This window comes from Tarenaya hassleriana, unplaced genomic scaffold, assembly GCF_000463585.1.
Source record: "Tarenaya hassleriana unplaced genomic scaffold, ASM46358v1 Cleome1, whole genome shotgun sequence".
Taxonomy (NCBI): Eukaryota; Viridiplantae; Streptophyta; class Magnoliopsida; order Brassicales; family Cleomaceae; genus Tarenaya; species Tarenaya hassleriana.
In genome coordinates this window covers 4,527,755-4,545,245 of record NW_010960187.1, presented here as the reverse complement: position 1 = coordinate 4,545,245, position 17,491 = coordinate 4,527,755, and the positions used below count along the sequence as shown (strand labels likewise).

Genomic DNA, 17,491 nt, shown 5'->3' with positions numbered 1-17,491 from the left:
TAGTAAGGGCGAATGTGAAATTTATAGAGAGGCTTCTTTAATATTTGTAGACGGTCCACCAAAACAAACCAACTTTCTTCTATATCAAAAAAAAAAAAAAATCCATTCTGTATATTCAAACTAAAATATCACATATGAAAAAAAAATGGAAATCAAGATATGATTGGATTAGTCATAGTTTACCATTTGAACCCGTTATATAAAGATATTATAACATAATATTTTGTAGATATGTTTAAGATTTTACAGAGGATCTTATCTATTCAATCTACTGAAAAAGAAACTATTTTCCCGTTACCATATCCATCAATTAAGGATAAAATTATTTTCTAATTCAATGGAAATTTTTACAAAATTTCGTAAAACGGTCCAACCAAAACAACTAAAAAAATCTGATATTACCTTTTTTTTTTGGTCAGAATCAAATGATTTAATTATGTGGAAGATTTCTTACCAAAAATAACAACATTTCTACGCTATAAAAGAAATCCCAAAGCTACGAAATTTTCACATCCAATCTTAAAAACGCCATCTTTTGATCTGTCTTTGTAAGAAAACTTTGCGTGAGAAAATGGAGAAACTATCAATGAAGATTGTTTTCTTTGCCCTCTTGGCTCTCGCTTGCCGTAAGTTCACGTCTTCTTTTTGAAAATGTTTTCAACCATCGTTACAAAAAATCTATAAAATGACACGTAATATTATATGATACGGTCGTATGATCTGTAACCGTGTATCTTGTGTGTGTATTTATGTACGTAGTGATGGCGTCGCCGAGTATTCGAGCGGTGGAGGGGAGAGTGTTGGAGGAAGAGGCATCGGCTGCCCATAGAATGCTGCGGGAGAAGAACTGGTGCGAGCAGAAAGGGTGCTTCTGGTCGTGCCCTGTCGGCATCACCTTCCCTCTCCCTTGCAGCTGCTGGTGCAAATGAAACAATATATATACACTTATATAAAAGAAATTAACAGCTCCTATCATGTGGAAATAAAATAAGCTTCGCACCGGTCTATTATATGCCTCAAGTTTGTTAAATTCCCATCTCATATATATATATATATAAATATCGAAAAAAGATAAATCAAAAGAAAAATATCGGAACTTATCAATTAAGAAAACTTGAATTTTGTTCTTGACAAATAAAACCCCACCTTAATCTTAATAAAAAAAAATAAGAAAAACAAAAAACATGGTTACTTAGTATAGTTTAATGCAATATTATAATAGGCACAATATTAATGCGTCATGTCATTATTTGGGTTAAAAATGATATCGGTTATAACGTACATTGGGTCCTCTTAAAAGACATATATTGGGAATTTTATTGGGCCTATAGGTTTTGGGATTTACGATCGTATGGTCCACGATTTAACTCGCCAATTATATAGTCCAAGGTTTTTGGAAAAAAAAAATATATTCGAATTATCATTCGATCTATTTACTATATAAATGTAACCTTTTCCTTAACGATTGCTAAATTTAAATAATGGGGAGGTGAGGTGATATAAATCTAGAAATACAAAAATGATAAAAGACCTAACGACACATGGGAAGGTGGTGGACCAATCACCTTGTCCAGTCCACATGGGGGAAGGTCATGTTCCACTTTTATCATTAAAAAGTCTTCTTAATGTCACATTCTTTCCTTACATTGGCCCTTTATTACACAAGTTTTTTATTTCTTAATTATTAAAAATTTATATTTCAAAACATTGATATTTTCTAACTATTACCCCTAACAGCCAAAACTAGACAAAAAAAAAAATATTTCATATATAAAAATTATATTGCAATAAACCAACCGTTAATGACTTACAAAACACCGCAAAGGTCAAATGTTAAAAACTTGGACAATATATATATATATATATATATATATATAATTATTTTCATCTACTAATTAGTTAAATAATAAGGAATAAATAAAAAATATAGTCTAGTTTGAAACAAGAGAATTTATACCATCAAAACGCACAGTCAACAATTAATTAATGAGGGACAAACCACCGACTAGACTTCATCCTCATAGCTAATATTTAATTCCCAGTCAAATAAAATACTTTTGGTTTAGAGGCCGACATTTAGTTTTTTGTCTAATTATATTTATATTTCAACTTTAAAAATTAATATATATCTATTCTTTTTTATATTAAATCGTTTTATATTACTTTAATCTAATTTTAAAAACTTTTGATTATTTTCTTTAATTCTTATTCGATTATTTTGTATAGATTTTTTGTACAATGCGTTTTGCGATATATAATTTCATAAAAACTAGTATTTTTGCATAACTCATATTTATTATATATTTTAAAAAAAATTAGAATATTTTATGAGTAAAGAATTAAATGTCCGAGGTACATAGTTGACTAAAATATATCGACAAATATTACATTTCAATAATGTAAACTTGGTTACAGCTTATGACTTTTACTTGCAAAATCTATTGAAAATTTACATTTAAGATTACATTACAAGAAAGGCAGGACAAATAAATCAGACATGGATTTTGACTCAAATAGTCTTGAAATATACTACAACTAAATACAATTATTAAGAAAATATTACAATCAAATATTTTGGTCATACGGTATATTGTAATAAATTTGATCCTAGGTATTTTTAAATAATCGTAGAATAATTACTCTACGAGGAAAAATCGATCACCTTATATTTGAAATTCGAGCAGATATTTTAGATTTATTTATTTTAGCATTTATATATTTTAGAAAAGACAATATATGTATGCCTATTTAATTAGCATCTAAAATTTCCTTTAAACTCAAAATTATTTTTTTTTTATCAAACACATTTATTTCAATAGATATTTTAGGTCTTGTTTATATTCTAAATATTTTATATTCGATTAAATTATTTTTTAAAAAATAAATAGAATTAATTATGCAAATGAATTCGATCAAAGATTCAGAGAGTTTTGATTAGTTTATTTTTATAAATAAATCATATTTAGTACAAAAGCGAAGGTTTGAAAGTTTGAAGGGCAAACGCATGATTGCAATTGGTCGCAAGGAGCGAGTAACGATTGGCGTGTCGGTGATGGATCCACGTTTAGATTCTCTTCGTATACTTTTAACGCGTTTAAATTAAATATTTTAAATTTTAAATCCTAATAATAAACTCCCCAAAATAATGAATTAATATTTTACACATAACATTGGAATTGAGTTTGATCTTGGGTCCATTCTACACATGTATTTAATACAAAGCTTATAGTTTTCTTGCACGAAATTAAAATTTAGTTCAGAAAATAATCGAATAATGTATTTGAAATTAATATTTTTTTTGGATAACTCCGGTTGTAACAATAATATATATTTTTTTATAATTAGGAAATTTACTACAGTTCGCTCCATATAATTCTCTAGATCCGAAATCAGTTTTTACTTATACAATTAATTACGTCTCTATTCCTCTCTAGTGAAATCGAACATTAATAAATAAATAAAATATTACAAATGGGATAATAATATTATTTTTGGTGTAAACAATCACACAAATATCACACCAATAAATAAAATCGCCATTGGACTCTTGTGGACACCTTCACATATTTTTCCAACTAAAAAAAAAGTGTGGAAAAATGGAGACCGGAAAATAAATTATATATATATATATATAATTTTTTTTAAAATCCACCTATTTTTCCCCTTTTTTTTACCCATTTGCATAACAAGTTTGTCAAGTTATATATGCGAGCCTTTGCGTCCTCAAATCTGTGCCCATTTTGACTTCCGCTTCAACGATAGAGAGAGAGAGAGAGGAGCTTCCGTTCGCGGGCAAATTCCTTTGGGAGGCAATTTCGAATCGGAAACGATTTCCAATCCGGAGAAAGAGAAAGCTATACGAAGATCCTTGGGGGTAATTTGTGTTTCTCTCATGTGGTGATTTACGTATCGATCGTATTTTGAGTGTTTAGAGATCTATTCGGCTTTGTTTTTCAAGTAGCAGATCTGGGTTCGTCTAATTTCTCTTCACGTTTTCTTCCTGTTCGCTGATTTCAGAGTATCTATGTTTTCGTTTTTTTTTGTTTCGTCTACCATTATCCTCTTTCCCCATTTTCGATTGGTCGTACGGAACGATCTTTGAGATGTATGATCGAAAATCTGTTCGTTCTTCTGCGTCCTTACGATTTGCTCTTTCAACAATGAAGATACAAGGTTATATTTATTGCCTGTCGGATTTCCAGTGTATGCGTCTATAAGCCGCAGCTCTGGGTTTGCGTTTTTCTACATGTAATTTAAATCTGATGCTAAAATTCGGACTTTGGATTCGAATTTTTCTTTCTCAGGCAAAGTTTACAGGTAGAGAGATTCATCTTGTGGCCGATAATTATATCATTTGTTTTCTTCTGGTTTTCCGTTACTTTTATGTTTTGTCAAAAAGTCTACAGAAAATTGCTGATTTTCATGATGGAAGGGAACAAAGATTTATGATTGAGGACTTTACGTCTCTGCCAAGAAATGATTAGTGCTAATGCGAACGCCTTCTCTCTCTCTCTCTCTCTCTGTTACTCTTTTTTTTCTTTTGCACTTTAAAGTGTTGGCATTTGTGCAGTTTCTATTTCTTCCTTTCGACACGAACAACTGTAATTCACTATTCTAATAGAAAAATCACCCATTTGTGCATTTAGTTATTACTCGCTAGATCCAATGACGTTTTTCTACTTGGTTGAGAGAGAAGAGAGAGAGAGAGAGAGAGAGAGAGAGAGAGAGAGAGAGAGAGAGAGAGAGGCATGTTAGAGTAGCATGGGCTGTTCGAGTTTGGGTCCCAAAAAGCCATGTGAGAAACATTAAAGCACGAGTCTTTGGATGTCGGCAATACTCTTTGGATCTCATTTCCTGTTCCTCATCTTTTGTTGTCTTTTTGGTTTCAGTTCGCCTTAGTGGTCCCATACTCGTTGGCCCATCAATCTTGGAAAATCGCATATCTCTCCTCATCAACATCATATTCCTTTGTTCCTATTTTCCGTTTTAGTGCAAGTTTTTTTTTTTAAATAATTTTTCTCCCTTATAAATGATATGGCAGAACTCGATTTCAAATGATATTGTCTGCTTGTGTAGGTAACGGTCATGCCTAGCGATTATGGGCTTCTGTTTTAAGGAGCCTGTTCGCGTTGTTGTCCTGATTGTAAGAATTGTATCTTCCTTATCTAGATCGAGTTTCTTGATTTAAATCTGATGGTAAAGAAAATGTTGGTTGATCTTTAGGATTGTGAACTGATAGAGCAGGACTTGGGTTTTGGTTTATAGGTTCTGGACGTTGTTACGAACTCAAACTGGCTCGGTCTTTGAGCTCCGTCTTACCCTGTTTCTTTGGTTTAATGTAAACTGTTTCTTTTGCGTTTCCTGGTGTCATTCTTTGTATTCTCAACTTGTGTCATAGTTTCGATCATCTGCCACTTATCGTTTATATGTTGCAAATTATGCAGGTACTTGCCTTCTAATAGATCTATATATAGATCAGTTACTTGACCCAAAATGAAGTACAAAGACGAGAAGTACGAGAAGCTTGAGAAAGGTTCGAGGATCCTACCCAAGACAATACTGCTGATTTTGCTGTGTGGGTTTTCTTTTTATCTTGGTGGGATATATTGCGGGAAGAGCAAAATCGAGACCAAAGATGTTGCAAAAGCGGGATCTTCCGCCGGGGAGACTAATGCTGGCTCTCTCCAAGTCAAAGCTGTTTCTTTCTCGGAATGTAGCTCTGATTATCAAGATTACACCCCGTGCACGGATCCAAGGGTATTCTAAGTTTTGGCCTTTCACGGTTCTCTTCTCATAAGGACTGAATCTGATAAAGGTTTTGCTAACGATTGGAATTCTTCTTGTTTGCCCATGCTTGTTCAGAAATGGAAGAAATATGGTACTCATCGGCTCACTTTCATGGAACGCCATTGTCCTCCTGTGTTTGAGAGAAAGGAGTGTCTTGTTCCTCCTCCTGATGGATATAAGCCACCTATAAGATGGCCAAAGAGCAAAGGCGAATGTTGGTACAGGTAATGTCATCCATCTTCTATCTGGAAATTCCACCCCTTACTAGTTTAGATCTCTCTTGCTCAAACATCAACTTATTTATCAAACCCATTACTGATTTGTTAATTTGATATTGTTTCAGGAATGTGCCCTATGATTGGATCAACACGCAGAAGTCTAACCAAAACTGGCTAAGGAAAGAGGGGGAAAAGTTCATCTTCCCAGGTGGAGGAACAATGTTTCCCCATGGAGTTAGCGCCTATGTCGATTTGATGCAAGATTTAATCCCTGAAATGAAAGATGGGACTATCCGAACTGCCATAGATACTGGATGTGGGGTGAGTCCATTTTTTCTTGACTGGTTTTGTTTCTGTCTGTATCGTTAATACTTATCGTGATAATGCCCGAGAAATCATTTTGGAAAAATTGACTGGCCATTTATGTCAGAGGCGTGTTCTAATTCAACCTTTGTTTCAGGTTGCCAGTTGGGGAGGCGATCTGTTGGATCGAGGGATTCTCACAGTGTCTCTTGCCCCGAGAGACAATCATGAAGCTCAAGTCCAGTTTGCACTAGAACGTGGAATCCCTGCAATCCTCGGCATTATTTCGACCCAGAGGCTCCCTTTCCCCTCCAATTCATTTGACATGGCTCATTGCTCTAGATGCCTTATACCATGGACAGAATTCGGTAATTCAACATCTTTAGCTTGGCCGGTTAAGGATCAACGTTGGCACAAATAGATTTATTTATACGTTTCAGATAGCTATCTGGATCAATTAAAATAACTGGCTTGATGTTGCGAAAGTTGAATCTTGCAGTGCTTTCTTTATGCGTTTTTTGAAACAATTCTCGCCTTTCTTGATCTCAGGTGGAGTCTATCTTCTTGAGGTTCACCGTATTCTGAGACCTGGTGGCTTCTGGGTCTTATCTGGTCCACCAGTCAATTACGAGAACCGTTGGAGAGGCTGGAATACAACCATTGAAGAGCAGAGATCAGATTATGAGAAGCTGCAAGATCTTCTGTCTTCAATGTGCTTCAAAATGTATGCCAGGAAAGACGACATAGCCGTGTGGCAAAAATCTTCAGACAACTTATGCTACAGCAAGCTGGCTAACGACCCAGATGCATACCCACCCAAATGTGATGATAGCCTTGAACCGGATTCTGCCTGGTACACCCCTCTCCGCCCTTGTGTCGTGGTTCCAAACCCTAAGCACAAAAGGTCGGACTTGGAATCTGTTCCTAAATGGCCTGCGAGATTGCAAACTACACCTGAAAGAATCTCTGATGTTCACGGTGCAAATGCCGGTGTATTTAAGCAAGACACTAGCAAATGGAAGTTGCGAGTCAAACTCTACAAGAAATTGCTTCCAGCCATTGGTACTGATAAGATCCGTAATGTGATGGATATGAATACGGTTTATGGAGGCTTTGCTGCAGCTGTGGCAGAAGATCCTTTATGGGTCATGAATGTTGTCTCTTCTTATGCTGCAAACACGCTTCCAGTGGTTTATGATCGCGGGCTAATTGGCACATATCATGACTGGTAAACCCCCAACCCGGTTTTCTACTCGAAAACTCTGATTCATCGTATGTTATATAACCCGATAACGTCTTTCTCGATGGCAGGTGTGAGGCTTTCTCAACGTATCCTAGGACTTACGACCTTCTTCACCTCGCTGGGCTGTTCACCGCTGAAAGCCACAGGTAACAAACGTTTCCCACCCTAATAAAAGCTTCAAATCTTTTGAATCTGAATGTTCATTGAAACTCATTCTCTCGTTCTTTTGCAGGTGCGAGATGAAATACGTAATGCTGGAGATGGACAGGATCTTGCGCCCCAACGGGTACGCAATAATACGCGAATCGAGTTACTTTGTTGACGCCATCGCAAACGTGGCTAAAGGAATGAGATGGAGTTGCCGTAAAGAAGAAACAGAGTCCAAGTCCGAGGATGAAAAGCTCTTGATTTGTCAGAAAAAGCTCTGGTACTCTTCTAACTCGAGTTCTTGAAAGGGCACGTACACATTTATTAGCAGACAGAACACAAAAGAAGAAGAAAGAGGACAAGCAAAGCAAAGATATGTCCGAGCGGTTCTTGAGGAGCCGAGTAAGGTATCGAATATGGTTTTTGTTTTTTTTTTTTCTTTCCTTCGACGCATCTCTCTGTCTCTGTCCCGCGCAAGGCAGAAAGACGAATAGGTTCTTGTTCCTTGGAAGCCAAGAAAGCTACAGGATTCCCATTCATTTATCCATTTCTCTACTTCAAAAACCTCAAATTTTAGAGTATAGTTTTGGTCAGAATATATAATCTTTTTGGAAATGTAATTTTTTGTTGTTGTTGTTGTATTGAACGCTTTGGGGGTTGCAGATTATTCTGTTCTAAGATACACTTGAATGATACAATCTCTTTCTCATGGTTATCTGGATAACTCATCATCATCATCATCATCATCATCATTTAATGACTTAAATAATAAATTACAAATATAGGCAAACAAGACTTAAAAAACCCACCGAGGCAATCTAATTTTAAATTTCGTATACCAAGGAAATTACTAAATTCAGTTATGTATCTTTTTTGGTAGTGCTTAGTTATAGAAATGTCATTAATTCTGTAATAATTAAGTTCTTATCTTAAATATTAAGTATTTTATATTCAAAGAACCGGAAAAAACAATTAATATTATTAATTATTAATATTACAGGAAAAAGACAGAAATGTATAGGTTGTTAGTTAGAACGTGGAAGTAGAGAACAAGGAAAGGCAAGAGAGGCGGCCACGTAAAGAAGCGGTAATTTTCACGATTCCGAAGCCGATGACGTGTCAGGACAAAATCCAACGGTTAAAAATAAACTATTACCGTATACCGAGGAGCAGAAGATCATAATTCCGTCCAAACAGTCACGACCACAATTTATTTTATTAATGACGGACCAAAAGAAAATATTCTGTTTCGAGATGGGAATATATATAATGCCGCAGGGTATTTTTCTACATATGTATATTCACCGCAAACAAAAAAGGCAAGGGAGAGAGATTCGGTGGAGAAATTGTATTTGGGCCCGATTCGAAGATTCGAGGAAGGAGGGGAGCTCTGGATTCAATATCTTCCCGTCGTTGGCGACGGAGATTATGCCCTTTGGCTCTGAGGTACCGGAGATCTCTCTCTCTCTCTCTCGGTGTATGAACGAGATTCTCAGCGGTTTTCGCATGTTTGGGTATCAATCTGATTGGATCTGGATTTTTGGGTTGTTGAGAGTCTCGGAATTGGGATCTTTTGTGGGTCGATAACGGGATCTGATTACCTATCCTTTTTTTCCCGGGTTATAAGGGTTATGCGAATTCGATTCGTTGCTATTTTATTTTTTGTCGTATTGGATAATGATCTGCCCCGTCCTCTTACAGATCTCCGATAATAGGGGCCAACGGTAGGGGATTTTATGGTGATCTAGGGTTTTGACATCGGAATGTTTCTGGAATACTGTGAATTGCATTCTGATTCGTGCTTTGTTAATTGCTGTTAGGTTTATTGGGTATAATGAAATTTGAGTATTTTGCGGGTGCTTGTTGGAGTCTATTGGAATTATTTTCCGTTGTTTACCTTTTTTTTGCGTATTTTATGTGTTAAGCGAAGAAGTCTTTTTAATAATTATTATCTTGAATGAATTGGCACGATGCCCATGGTTTTATACCTTGATATTGTTGGTAACAATTTCTAGAGTTTTTTCAATGTTTTCAGGTTACATCAGACTTTACTTTAGGTGGAAATTTAGCTTCTACGATATGGAGCAAGTTTGCTTCTGGTCAAGCTGCTACCTGTTTCGGGTTTTCTTGTTCCAAGAAGTGCTCGACTGGCGGTTTCTTGTCCGTGCAGATTTCCTTACGGCTTCTTTTGTCAACTGCACTTAGTGTTCAGGCCCTCTTTTACAATCTTTAGGGAAGGCGTGATGCGAATTTCTGAGACAGGTATGGTTTTCTTACAAGGTTGTACAATTGCGCATTCTGTCCTCCTTGTTACTGCTCCTCACGGTCTCTGAACTGTCTTGATTACATGCACCGCACATTTTGATACGACTCTATTGGAGGATTAAATGTGGTTTAGTTTCTTAAAGGTTTATGAAAATGTATACAAATAAGGAAGATCTCGAATTTGGGAAAATCGTTTTCTAAAATTAGAAATTCAGAAAAAACGAAGGATGGAAAAAAGAAACAATATTAGGAAACTAGGGCCTATGGAATAGATTTTACGAGTTTGATTTTATAAAATTTTCTGAAAGCTATAGCTTATAGTTTTTGAAATTTCTTCCGCATAACTTTCTTTTAAATTCTCAAACATGATCTGTTTGTCTTGCAATTTTTTTCTTTTTCCTTCTGCAGGGCTGAAGTCTACCAGTTATCCTTCCATTGCATAGTCCTAGCCCTTATACCTACTCCTACAAACAAAATTTGTTAGTCCATCTTCCAAAATCTAGCTCTTATGGCTACTGGATAGAGAAGGATAATATCCCTTTCTTGTTCGATCTGCTCTGTTCTATATAGCATTATAGCATAGATGCATTACCTTTTTCTTGAGTCTGTGAACCCTGAGTGAGAACTGTCATGAGCATATGGTTCCTCCTGTTGGCCAGTGCATTCCTTCTTGTTGGTTGATTTGAGTCTACCAGTTCTCAGTATGCTTCGTTCTCTTCTCTTGCCATCCCTCTTTTGCTTTGGTGACCAACCCATGGATTTGCAAGTTAATAAGGGTCTGTCTACCCAGCTGGAGAGTCATTGATTTGCTACTTAAGTATCCAGCTCTTGCTACAAACGATTGGAAGATTAATGTTACATATATCTTTCGGAAGTTCTATTACATACATAAAATAAAGGAACTACTTTGCGTAACGGAGGAAAGCCATGGAGAGGTATACCCGACTCCGTTTCCATTAAATATTTCATTTCGGTTTCCTGGTATGTTGATTTTCAATTGCTTGTTTGTTTTTGGCATTTGCATTTTTAGGTACAAGTTAATCAAAGAAGTTGGTGATGGTACTTTCGGGAGTGTTTGGCGAGCTATCAATAAGCAGACGGGAGAAGTTGTAAGTTGCTCTCTCGGAGAACTCTGCCTGCCTGTGAAAGTTTTGTTCTTGTTTTTTAGTTAACACAAGCTTTTTTCGGGCAGGTTGCAATAAAAAAGATGAAAAAGAAGTATTACTCATGGGAAGAATGTATAAGTCTGAGAGAAGTGAAGGTAGAGTGGATTGCTTTTCTTGTAATATCATCTGTCTTTTTAGCTGTATGTTTACTGATTCCTTTATTCCTGACAGTCACTTAGGAGAATGAATCATCCGAACATTGTGAAGCTGAAGGAAGTCATCCGGGAAAATGATATCCTATACTTTGTTTTTGAGTACATGGTACATTGTTGATTGTTTGCTTTCTGATTCTTTTTTTTTGCCAATACTTCAATCCTTTGCTAAAATCTATATATGTATTTTTCTTGATCAGGAGTGCAATCTGTACCAGCTTCTGAAGGATCGGCAAAAGCTTTTTGCAGAAGCTGGAATTAAAAATTGGTGCTTTCAAGTTTTTCAAGGCCTTTCATACATGCATCAGCGTGGATACTTCCACCGTGACCTTAAGCCAGGTATTTTATGGCCTCGAGTTGTTATGCCACGTAGGGACTAAAACGTATACATGCAGAATGGACTATTTTATATTCAATTTTAGTTTTTTTTTCTGCAAGTCAGTATTAAAAAATCTTGCAACTGAAATTGTTATTTATTTTGGTGTTGCAGAAAACCTTCTTGTCTCCAAAGACGTCATTAAGATTGCCGATTTTGGTCTAGCCCGGGAAGTTAATTCAAACCCACCCTTTACGGAGTATGTCTCCACACGCTGGTAAGTTTCACTTCCCTGTCCTTTTGTGATGGCATTTTGTAAATATGCTGATATACTGCCCTTACCTAGCATGAACTATTGGTTCCATCAGGTACAGGGCGCCTGAAGTGCTGCTGCAGTCATATGTGTACACTTCAAAAGTTGGTTAGTATAAGCACTGCTCCAATTCAGAAGTGTCTTAATAATTACGGCTAGCAATTCCAGTGCTTAACAATTAGATAATTTTTTTGTTCAGATATGTGGGCAATGGGTGCTATTATGGCTGAGTTGTTCACTCTGCGCCCTCTCTTTCCTGGAGCTAGGTATGCATCCATATGCTTAATCAGGTTTTGCTGATTAAGAAATGTTAGGAAAGAGATTTCGGAATGAATGAAGTGGTGACGTCTCTCAATCTGTGCAGTGAAGCAGATGAAATCTACAAAATTTGCAATGTCATTGGCAGCCCAACTGAGGTGACATGGTCCGAGGGGCTTAATCTTGCTAGGGCTATCAATTACCAATTCCCTCAGGTACTATTTGAGCCTGTACCATCAAGGAATAAAAGAGGGTCTGGGTTTAGTGGTTGACATAAGGCTATTATGGCTATACCGATTGTCATCTTGCAGCTTCCTGGTGTACCACTTTCAAGTTTGATACCGTCTGCAAGTGGAGATGCAGTTAACCTTATTGAGGTATTTGACCATTCTTTTCGTTGGGTTTTACCTTATCTTATTTGACATTTGTCAAAGTATCTCGCTTGCTTGCTTTTCTATTCTGATTCATATCCTATTATTCGCTACCTTTTCATGATCATGTAGCGCCTTTGCTCATGGGATCCTTGCAAAAGACCAACTGCTGCGGAGGCCCTGCAGCACCCGTTCTTCCAGGTAACAAAGATTGCTCGGAATTCTGCGTCGTTATTGCTGCCTGTAGTGTAGCTTTGCTCTAACCGACTTGTGATTTCCCATGGCAGAGTTGTTTATATGTTCCCCCATCTCTCCGACTGAAGCCGTCTGCTGCTAGAACTCCACCTGGTATTTTGACATAATTTCTTGATTGTTCTCTTCACAACAAGATCCTGTGTGTTGGATGATTGCAAACTAAATTCAGTTGTGGGGTATATTGTAGTTGGGCCGAGGGGATCATTCGAGCAAAGTTCCACGAAGAGATTTCCGGTGGCTCTCACAAATCCTAAGCCAGTTAATAGCTATGTTACTCCTAAGGTGAATGCTCCTTTCAGCACTGGCATCCAACGGAAGCTGGATATGGCTAATCAGGTGACTTTTCGATTGTCCCCTTGTCAAGTTTCTCTGGTATTATTTTGTGCATTTTTTTTTTCCATCCGAGAATGGAAATACGATATTTTTCACTCGACTCTGATGTTGGGATTGTCAGTTCTCGAAGGATGCAACAACGAAGAACAACAAACCCATGAAGAGCTCTTCTGCCAGAGATGCCAAATACAGACCACCTGGAAGGAAGACTCCTCGTAAGTTGGAGATCGATCAATTTACAAAAAAAAAAGGTTGCTTTTTGTTGCCTCTGTATACTTAATCTGAAATTGGAAATTTCGTAATGGCGGGGGGATGCAGCAGCATCTTTGAACAAGAGTAGGGGCACACGAGGAGTATCAGAGACAGCGGACAAACTGGCGAGCACCACCATTGGAGCTGCTGCTTCTGCACGGAGGCATACAATAACGACGGTGAGGGCGCCGCCGATGAAGGCAGGTTGGATGGGTGAGTCAACCAAGGATATGTTCTTGCGGCCGAATCAGCCTCCCTCCAATGCTTACACTCGTAAAGTTGCCGGTTGATCTCCTCCCCCCCTAACTGGTATATGAACCCCCCCACCACCACAAAAAAAAAAATAAAAAAAAATGGAGACATCATTACCGTAATGTCAGCGGTGTTTTGTCGTTTGTCTTTACTTTCACGGCTCTCTCTCGTCGATGCTGAGTGTCGTTTCTCGTTTGTTGTTGTGAGGTTCGGTCTTGTTATATGACGTAAACGTTGGAGTTTGGGTTTTGCAATAAAAAGTTTCTTTCTTGTAATGAATTTAAGCATCTCGGAATTCGCTTGCCAAAACCGAACAGAGCCGATAACAATAGAGGAACGCAGTCAAGGACGATTCTTATTAATACTGCTACCACCGGGACGAAGGGACTGCCAGAAGACAGGCCAGTTCTTCTGAGCCTCCTTCCATCCCAAGAAGGACCCTTCCCTCAACGGATCCCAGCTGGAGGAGACAATCCCGTAGCTCACTCCCAGCAGCGCCGCCCCGAAGAATATGAACGATACGATGAACGGAACCCACGTCGGAACATCGATCTTCAACCCCACCTTCAGGTAGTAGAAGAAAGGGAAGAACAATAGCCCTATGAAGAGAGGTATCCCCACCGTGAACCCCATCCTGCTTATCATCCTGTTTGTCACTATCTCCGGTATCACCCCTCCCTCTCTATCTTCCTCTTCCTCTTCGTCCTCGTCATCGTCGCTTTCGTCGCCTGGTTTCGGCTGCTTTCCTCTCTTGGTTTTCCTCGTGGGAGGTCCAAAGCCTCTCGGCCTATTCAGCGCTGCGAATAGAGGCCCTGCTCGGGATATATGGACGCGGGTGGTGACGCTGACGGGCCGACAGATTTCGGTGCCTGCCTTTCCATGGAAGAGTTGATGTGAATTTGGTGGCTTCTCCACCTGATCTGATTGCTTGCAGTAGTTCCCTTCAACCTGCTTTGTTTGAACCGTACGGACAAATTCATATACAGAAGAAGACTGCAGAATATGAATACGAATCATCGGCAAGCAAGATGGATGATTCCTTTCTTTACGCATCTCACCTCCTCCGATTCAGAATATCGTTACTGTATTCATAATGAAGTTCAAGAATCGAAGCAAGAATTTACACACACAAAACAACAGCGGAGAGAGAGAGAGCGAGTTACCTTGGAAGATGTTGGATGAGGAAGCTTGTACGGACATGCTATGGCAGCCATTTCACCAGACATGAACAACAGACGATTGCTTGACGACACAGAGAGAGATGAGATGATATTTATTGTGCCGCCATGGATTTTCTCATGCTCTGTTTCTTACTTTCTAGAGGAGAACGGATAAGGTTGTCTCTCTGACTTATGGATGAAAAAATCGAACCGAACCGAACCAGTATGAACCGGATTATTTGTCTTACTTTTTCTATTACAATTTTCCGGAAATCCTTAATAAATGAGAAAATTTTAAATACGAATATCAAGCCCCAAATTTCGAAGCCAAAACCGGACCATAATTCATATTGGAAGAAGCTCTCCATATCCAAATAATTCTAATTTTGAACCGGAACCGGTTTGTCTTATACCGAACAGGTTTTTCTTTCAATCCCAGCGGATAGTTCTCCGTCCCTTATCGGCTCGTAGAAAGAAGCAGATAGTCTTGAAGATCAGCAACCAAGCCTCTGCAGACGCCGGGAGATCGAGAGACGCGACAAATTTGAAACTTTACTCCATTAGTGGTATCCTTCTTCCCCATTTCGTTTCTGAAGATTTTGATTTCAGCGTTTAGGGTGTTCCAGTTGTCGCTGAGTTTGATCAGTCGTTTAGCCGGTTCCGAGAAAAAAACTACGTGGAATGTGTGTGAAAGATTTGAATTTTCCATTACGCTTGTATTCCTAGTTTTGTTATGGGGTTCAGCTTGCGCTTTGAGGGTCTGATGATGAGCTGTTTGGTTGCCGAGAAATGAATCGGATGCAGGAGATAAAGATTTCGCCTTTTCTTTTCAACTTATAGTTAGTTGTCTATAATTTTCCAGGATAGGGGGGGGGGGTGATCTTGTTTATGTAATATGTGAAAATGGAAATGCCGATGAAATTTATAGAACCTTGTCTTGTAGGCTTTCCATCCTTGCTTGTGTAATCGATAGTACTGAGAACAAGAATTAGCTTATGCCTTATAGTTCTGTTATCAATCTCTAGTTGTTCTCCATGATTTGCAGGTCCTGATGATAATAAAGGGTATATTTAGGAGATACGAAAGGTGGAATCCTGTTCACCCTACTCATGGAGCATTTTGGGGCATGGGAATAGGAATCGGATGTGGGGTTGGATGGGGACCCGGGTTTGGCCCTGAGGTGATCGGTTATGTTGGAGCGGGCTGTGGTGTCGGTTTCAGCGTCGGTATCACTCTTGCCGGTGTTGGCATTGGTCTTCCGGCCAATTTTCTTTTTGCACTTCCTTATAACAGTATGATTCTTTTTCTCATGTGTTTCATTCATCTCTATCAGTAAGTAGTTTTTTTTTGGGGGTTCTAAGTTTGGTTTTTCCTTTTCAGCTGTAGAAGCAACCAGAAAGGGTGCTATCGAGATGTTTGGCGGATCCAGTAATTCCCCTTTCTTGAAAAATCTCTCGACGGATGGTTGGACTGATGTTCACCCTCAAGTTGCTGCCTTGCAGAGGCAACTTGGCGAGATATGCTCTGGTTTTAGCAAAAAGCCTCTCCTGAATAATGAGATTGACATTAAGAATGTGCCCATGTTTATTTCGCGTGAATGTGGAAGATTTGGCCATCTCCTTCTCCCCTCATGCAAAGGTAGAGCAAGTTGAATCTTTCTCCATTTCAAGTTTAAAACAATTTCCTTTTCGTCTGTTCGGGGTTTGATATTTGTATCTACTTCATTGATATTTTGGGGTTTGATATTTGCATCTACTTCATTGAATAAAAGAGTGGATGGAGATTGGAGAACGATGAGATATATCAAGTTTCTTTGCAGGTTAGACAACAGGCATGGGGGAAACCCTTCAGCTAACTCATGTGACCTGCCATGAGGATGTTAAGCATCATCTGATGAGACTTACCATGCTTTTGATATCCTCCTCTCCATTTTCAATTTTTGCCCTTTTCTTTGTTTTTGTGTATAGTTAGTTCTGTTGTCGTGGTGTAGCATCGATGTACAAGAAATGGAAAAGGGCAATGTTATCAAGCTTTGATTGTCATTTGTCTGTCACCAGTTTTGGCTATGTCATCTGCTTTTGTTGATGCGGAAATGAATCCACCAGGCCGAAATGGAAACCATTGACCATCTCTATCTATGCTCAGTACCTTCCATTTGCTTTAGCCGTGATTCTTCTTCCGCACCACAAGCGTTTTGGCCGGTGAGCTCGCTCGTGTCGAACGAGACAGATTTGCTTCGACCTTTCTTGGGCTTCCATTGGTTTGACCTGAGAGGAGCGAAAGAGGTTGCCTTTCCTTTAACATCTCTTAGCCTCCTCCTGAAGAAGTTGGCATTTTTGGTTCCCTTCAGTCATGTGCGTGCGTGCGTGCGTGCGTGTGTATATATGTGTGTACGTTTGGTGTCTAAGGAAGAAGTAAGGCAATGGAGAAGAATGGAAATGGAAGCCCCTAGTGTTTCCCTCGCCATTGCCGTCGTCATCTCCCAAGATTCCTGTTCTGAATTTCCTGTTAATCTTTCTTCGCAGTCTGTGTTGTGAGCGGTGTCTTCAGTCGACTTTGGACAAGTCATCTGTCATGTCGTCCAAATATATATATATATATATATATATATACATATATTACTGTTTTACGATACGATATTTTATATCCATTCTGGCAATCTCCCATTTGAGAAAGAAGGACCCGCGCAATTTAACGTCT

General features: G+C 38.4%; 4 protein-coding genes across 10 annotated transcripts; 3 read left to right on the top strand and 1 right to left on the bottom strand.

Annotated features, from left to right (window-relative positions):
* The first annotated feature begins 3,715 nt into the window (after positions 1–3,715).
* LOC104811036 (probable methyltransferase PMT21) lies at positions 3,716–8,407 on the top strand. Of its 3 annotated transcripts, XM_010537585.2 has the most exons (10): positions 3,716–3,874; positions 5,077–5,143; positions 5,266–5,338; positions 5,445–5,757; positions 5,863–6,011; positions 6,131–6,326; positions 6,466–6,676; positions 6,858–7,536; positions 7,620–7,697; positions 7,784–8,407. In XM_010537585.2, exons 4-10 carry the CDS (start codon positions 5,494–5,496, stop codon positions 8,001–8,003), a joined length of 1,797 nt encoding a protein of 598 aa, XP_010535887.1. In that variant the 5' UTR covers positions 3,716–3,874; positions 5,077–5,143; positions 5,266–5,338; positions 5,445–5,493; the 3' UTR covers positions 8,004–8,407. The 3 variants fall into 3 exon arrangements, with proteins under 3 accessions (XP_010535887.1, XP_010535879.1, XP_010535872.1); XM_010537577.2 differs by lacking the exon at positions 5,266–5,338; XM_010537570.2 differs by lacking the exons at positions 5,077–5,143; positions 5,266–5,338.
* A 582-nt stretch (positions 8,408–8,989) lies between these two features.
* Positions 8,990–13,906, top strand: LOC104811001 (cyclin-dependent kinase F-4). 4 transcript variants are annotated; one of them, XM_010537519.2, is made up of 17 exons: positions 8,990–9,144; positions 9,734–9,960; positions 10,372–10,898; positions 10,994–11,072; positions 11,156–11,224; positions 11,301–11,390; positions 11,482–11,620; positions 11,772–11,874; positions 11,966–12,018; positions 12,110–12,176; positions 12,275–12,383; positions 12,480–12,545; positions 12,672–12,740; positions 12,827–12,887; positions 12,982–13,130; positions 13,249–13,342; positions 13,446–13,906. In XM_010537519.2, the coding sequence occupies exons 3-17, from the start codon at positions 10,891–10,893 to the stop codon at positions 13,667–13,669; spliced, it is 1,380 nt and encodes a 459-aa protein (XP_010535821.1). In that variant the 5' UTR covers positions 8,990–9,144; positions 9,734–9,960; positions 10,372–10,890; the 3' UTR covers positions 13,670–13,906. The 4 variants fall into 4 exon arrangements, with proteins under 4 accessions (XP_010535821.1, XP_019058476.1, XP_019058475.1 ...); XM_019202931.1 differs by lacking the exon at positions 8,990–9,144 and adding an exon at positions 9,197–9,212; XM_019202930.1 differs by lacking the exons at positions 8,990–9,144; positions 9,734–9,960; positions 10,372–10,898 and having other exon boundaries at positions 10,947–11,072; positions 13,449–13,906.
* Positions 13,878–14,897, bottom strand: LOC104811010 (protein PAM68, chloroplastic). The gene is made up of 2 exons (XM_010537542.1): positions 14,795–14,897; positions 13,878–14,579 (listed from the first exon to the last, which is right to left on the bottom strand). The coding sequence occupies exons 1-2, from the start codon at positions 14,855–14,857 to the stop codon at positions 13,974–13,976; spliced, it is 669 nt and encodes a 222-aa protein (XP_010535844.1). The 5' UTR covers positions 14,858–14,897; the 3' UTR covers positions 13,878–13,973.
* LOC104811020 (cadmium-induced protein AS8) lies at positions 14,879–16,833 on the top strand. 2 transcript variants are annotated; one of them, XM_010537553.1, is made up of 5 exons: positions 14,879–14,967; positions 15,212–15,357; positions 15,837–16,083; positions 16,172–16,429; positions 16,616–16,833. In XM_010537553.1, exons 3-5 carry the CDS (start codon positions 15,843–15,845, stop codon positions 16,663–16,665), a joined length of 549 nt encoding a protein of 182 aa, XP_010535855.1. In that variant the 5' UTR covers positions 14,879–14,967; positions 15,212–15,357; positions 15,837–15,842; the 3' UTR covers positions 16,666–16,833. The 2 variants fall into 2 exon arrangements, with proteins under 2 accessions (XP_010535855.1, XP_010535864.1); XM_010537562.1 differs by having other exon boundaries at positions 16,611–16,833.
* Positions 16,834–17,491: the final 658 nt, after the last annotated feature.

Coding starts and splice junctions, on each gene's coding strand:
- LOC104811036 (XM_010537570.2), top strand. CDS start 5,494: ATGAAGTACAAAGACGAGAAGTACGAGAAGCTTGAGAAAGGTTCGAGG. Junction 6,012..6,130: donor AAAGGCGAATGTTGGTACAG/GTAATGTCATCC, acceptor ATATTGTTTCAG/GAATGTGCCCTATGATTGGA. Junction 6,677..6,857: donor TATACCATGGACAGAATTCG/GTAATTCAACAT, acceptor TCTTGATCTCAG/GTGGAGTCTATCTTCTTGAG.
- LOC104811020 (XM_010537553.1), top strand. CDS start 15,843: ATGATAATAAAGGGTATATTTAGGAGATACGAAAGGTGGAATCCTGTT. Junction 16,084..16,171: donor TTTTGCACTTCCTTATAACA/GTATGATTCTTT, acceptor TTTCCTTTTCAG/CTGTAGAAGCAACCAGAAAG. Junction 16,430..16,615: donor CCTTCTCCCCTCATGCAAAG/GTAGAGCAAGTT, acceptor TTTGCAGGTTAG/ACAACAGGCATGGGGGAAAC.
- LOC104811010 (XM_010537542.1), bottom strand. CDS start 14,857: ATGTCTGGTGAAATGGCTGCCATAGCATGTCCGTACAAGCTTCCTCAT. Junction 14,580..14,794: donor CTCATCCAACATCTTCCAAG/GTAACTCGCTCT, acceptor CAAACAAAGCAG/GTTGAAGGGAACTACTGCAA.
- LOC104811001 (XM_019202929.1), top strand. CDS start 10,947: ATGTTGATTTTCAATTGCTTGTTTGTTTTTGGCATTTGCATTTTTAGG. Junction 12,888..12,981: donor TGCTGCTAGAACTCCACCTG/GTATTTTGACAT, acceptor GGTATATTGTAG/TTGGGCCGAGGGGATCATTC. Junction 13,131..13,248: donor AGCTGGATATGGCTAATCAG/GTGACTTTTCGA, acceptor TGGGATTGTCAG/TTCTCGAAGGATGCAACAAC.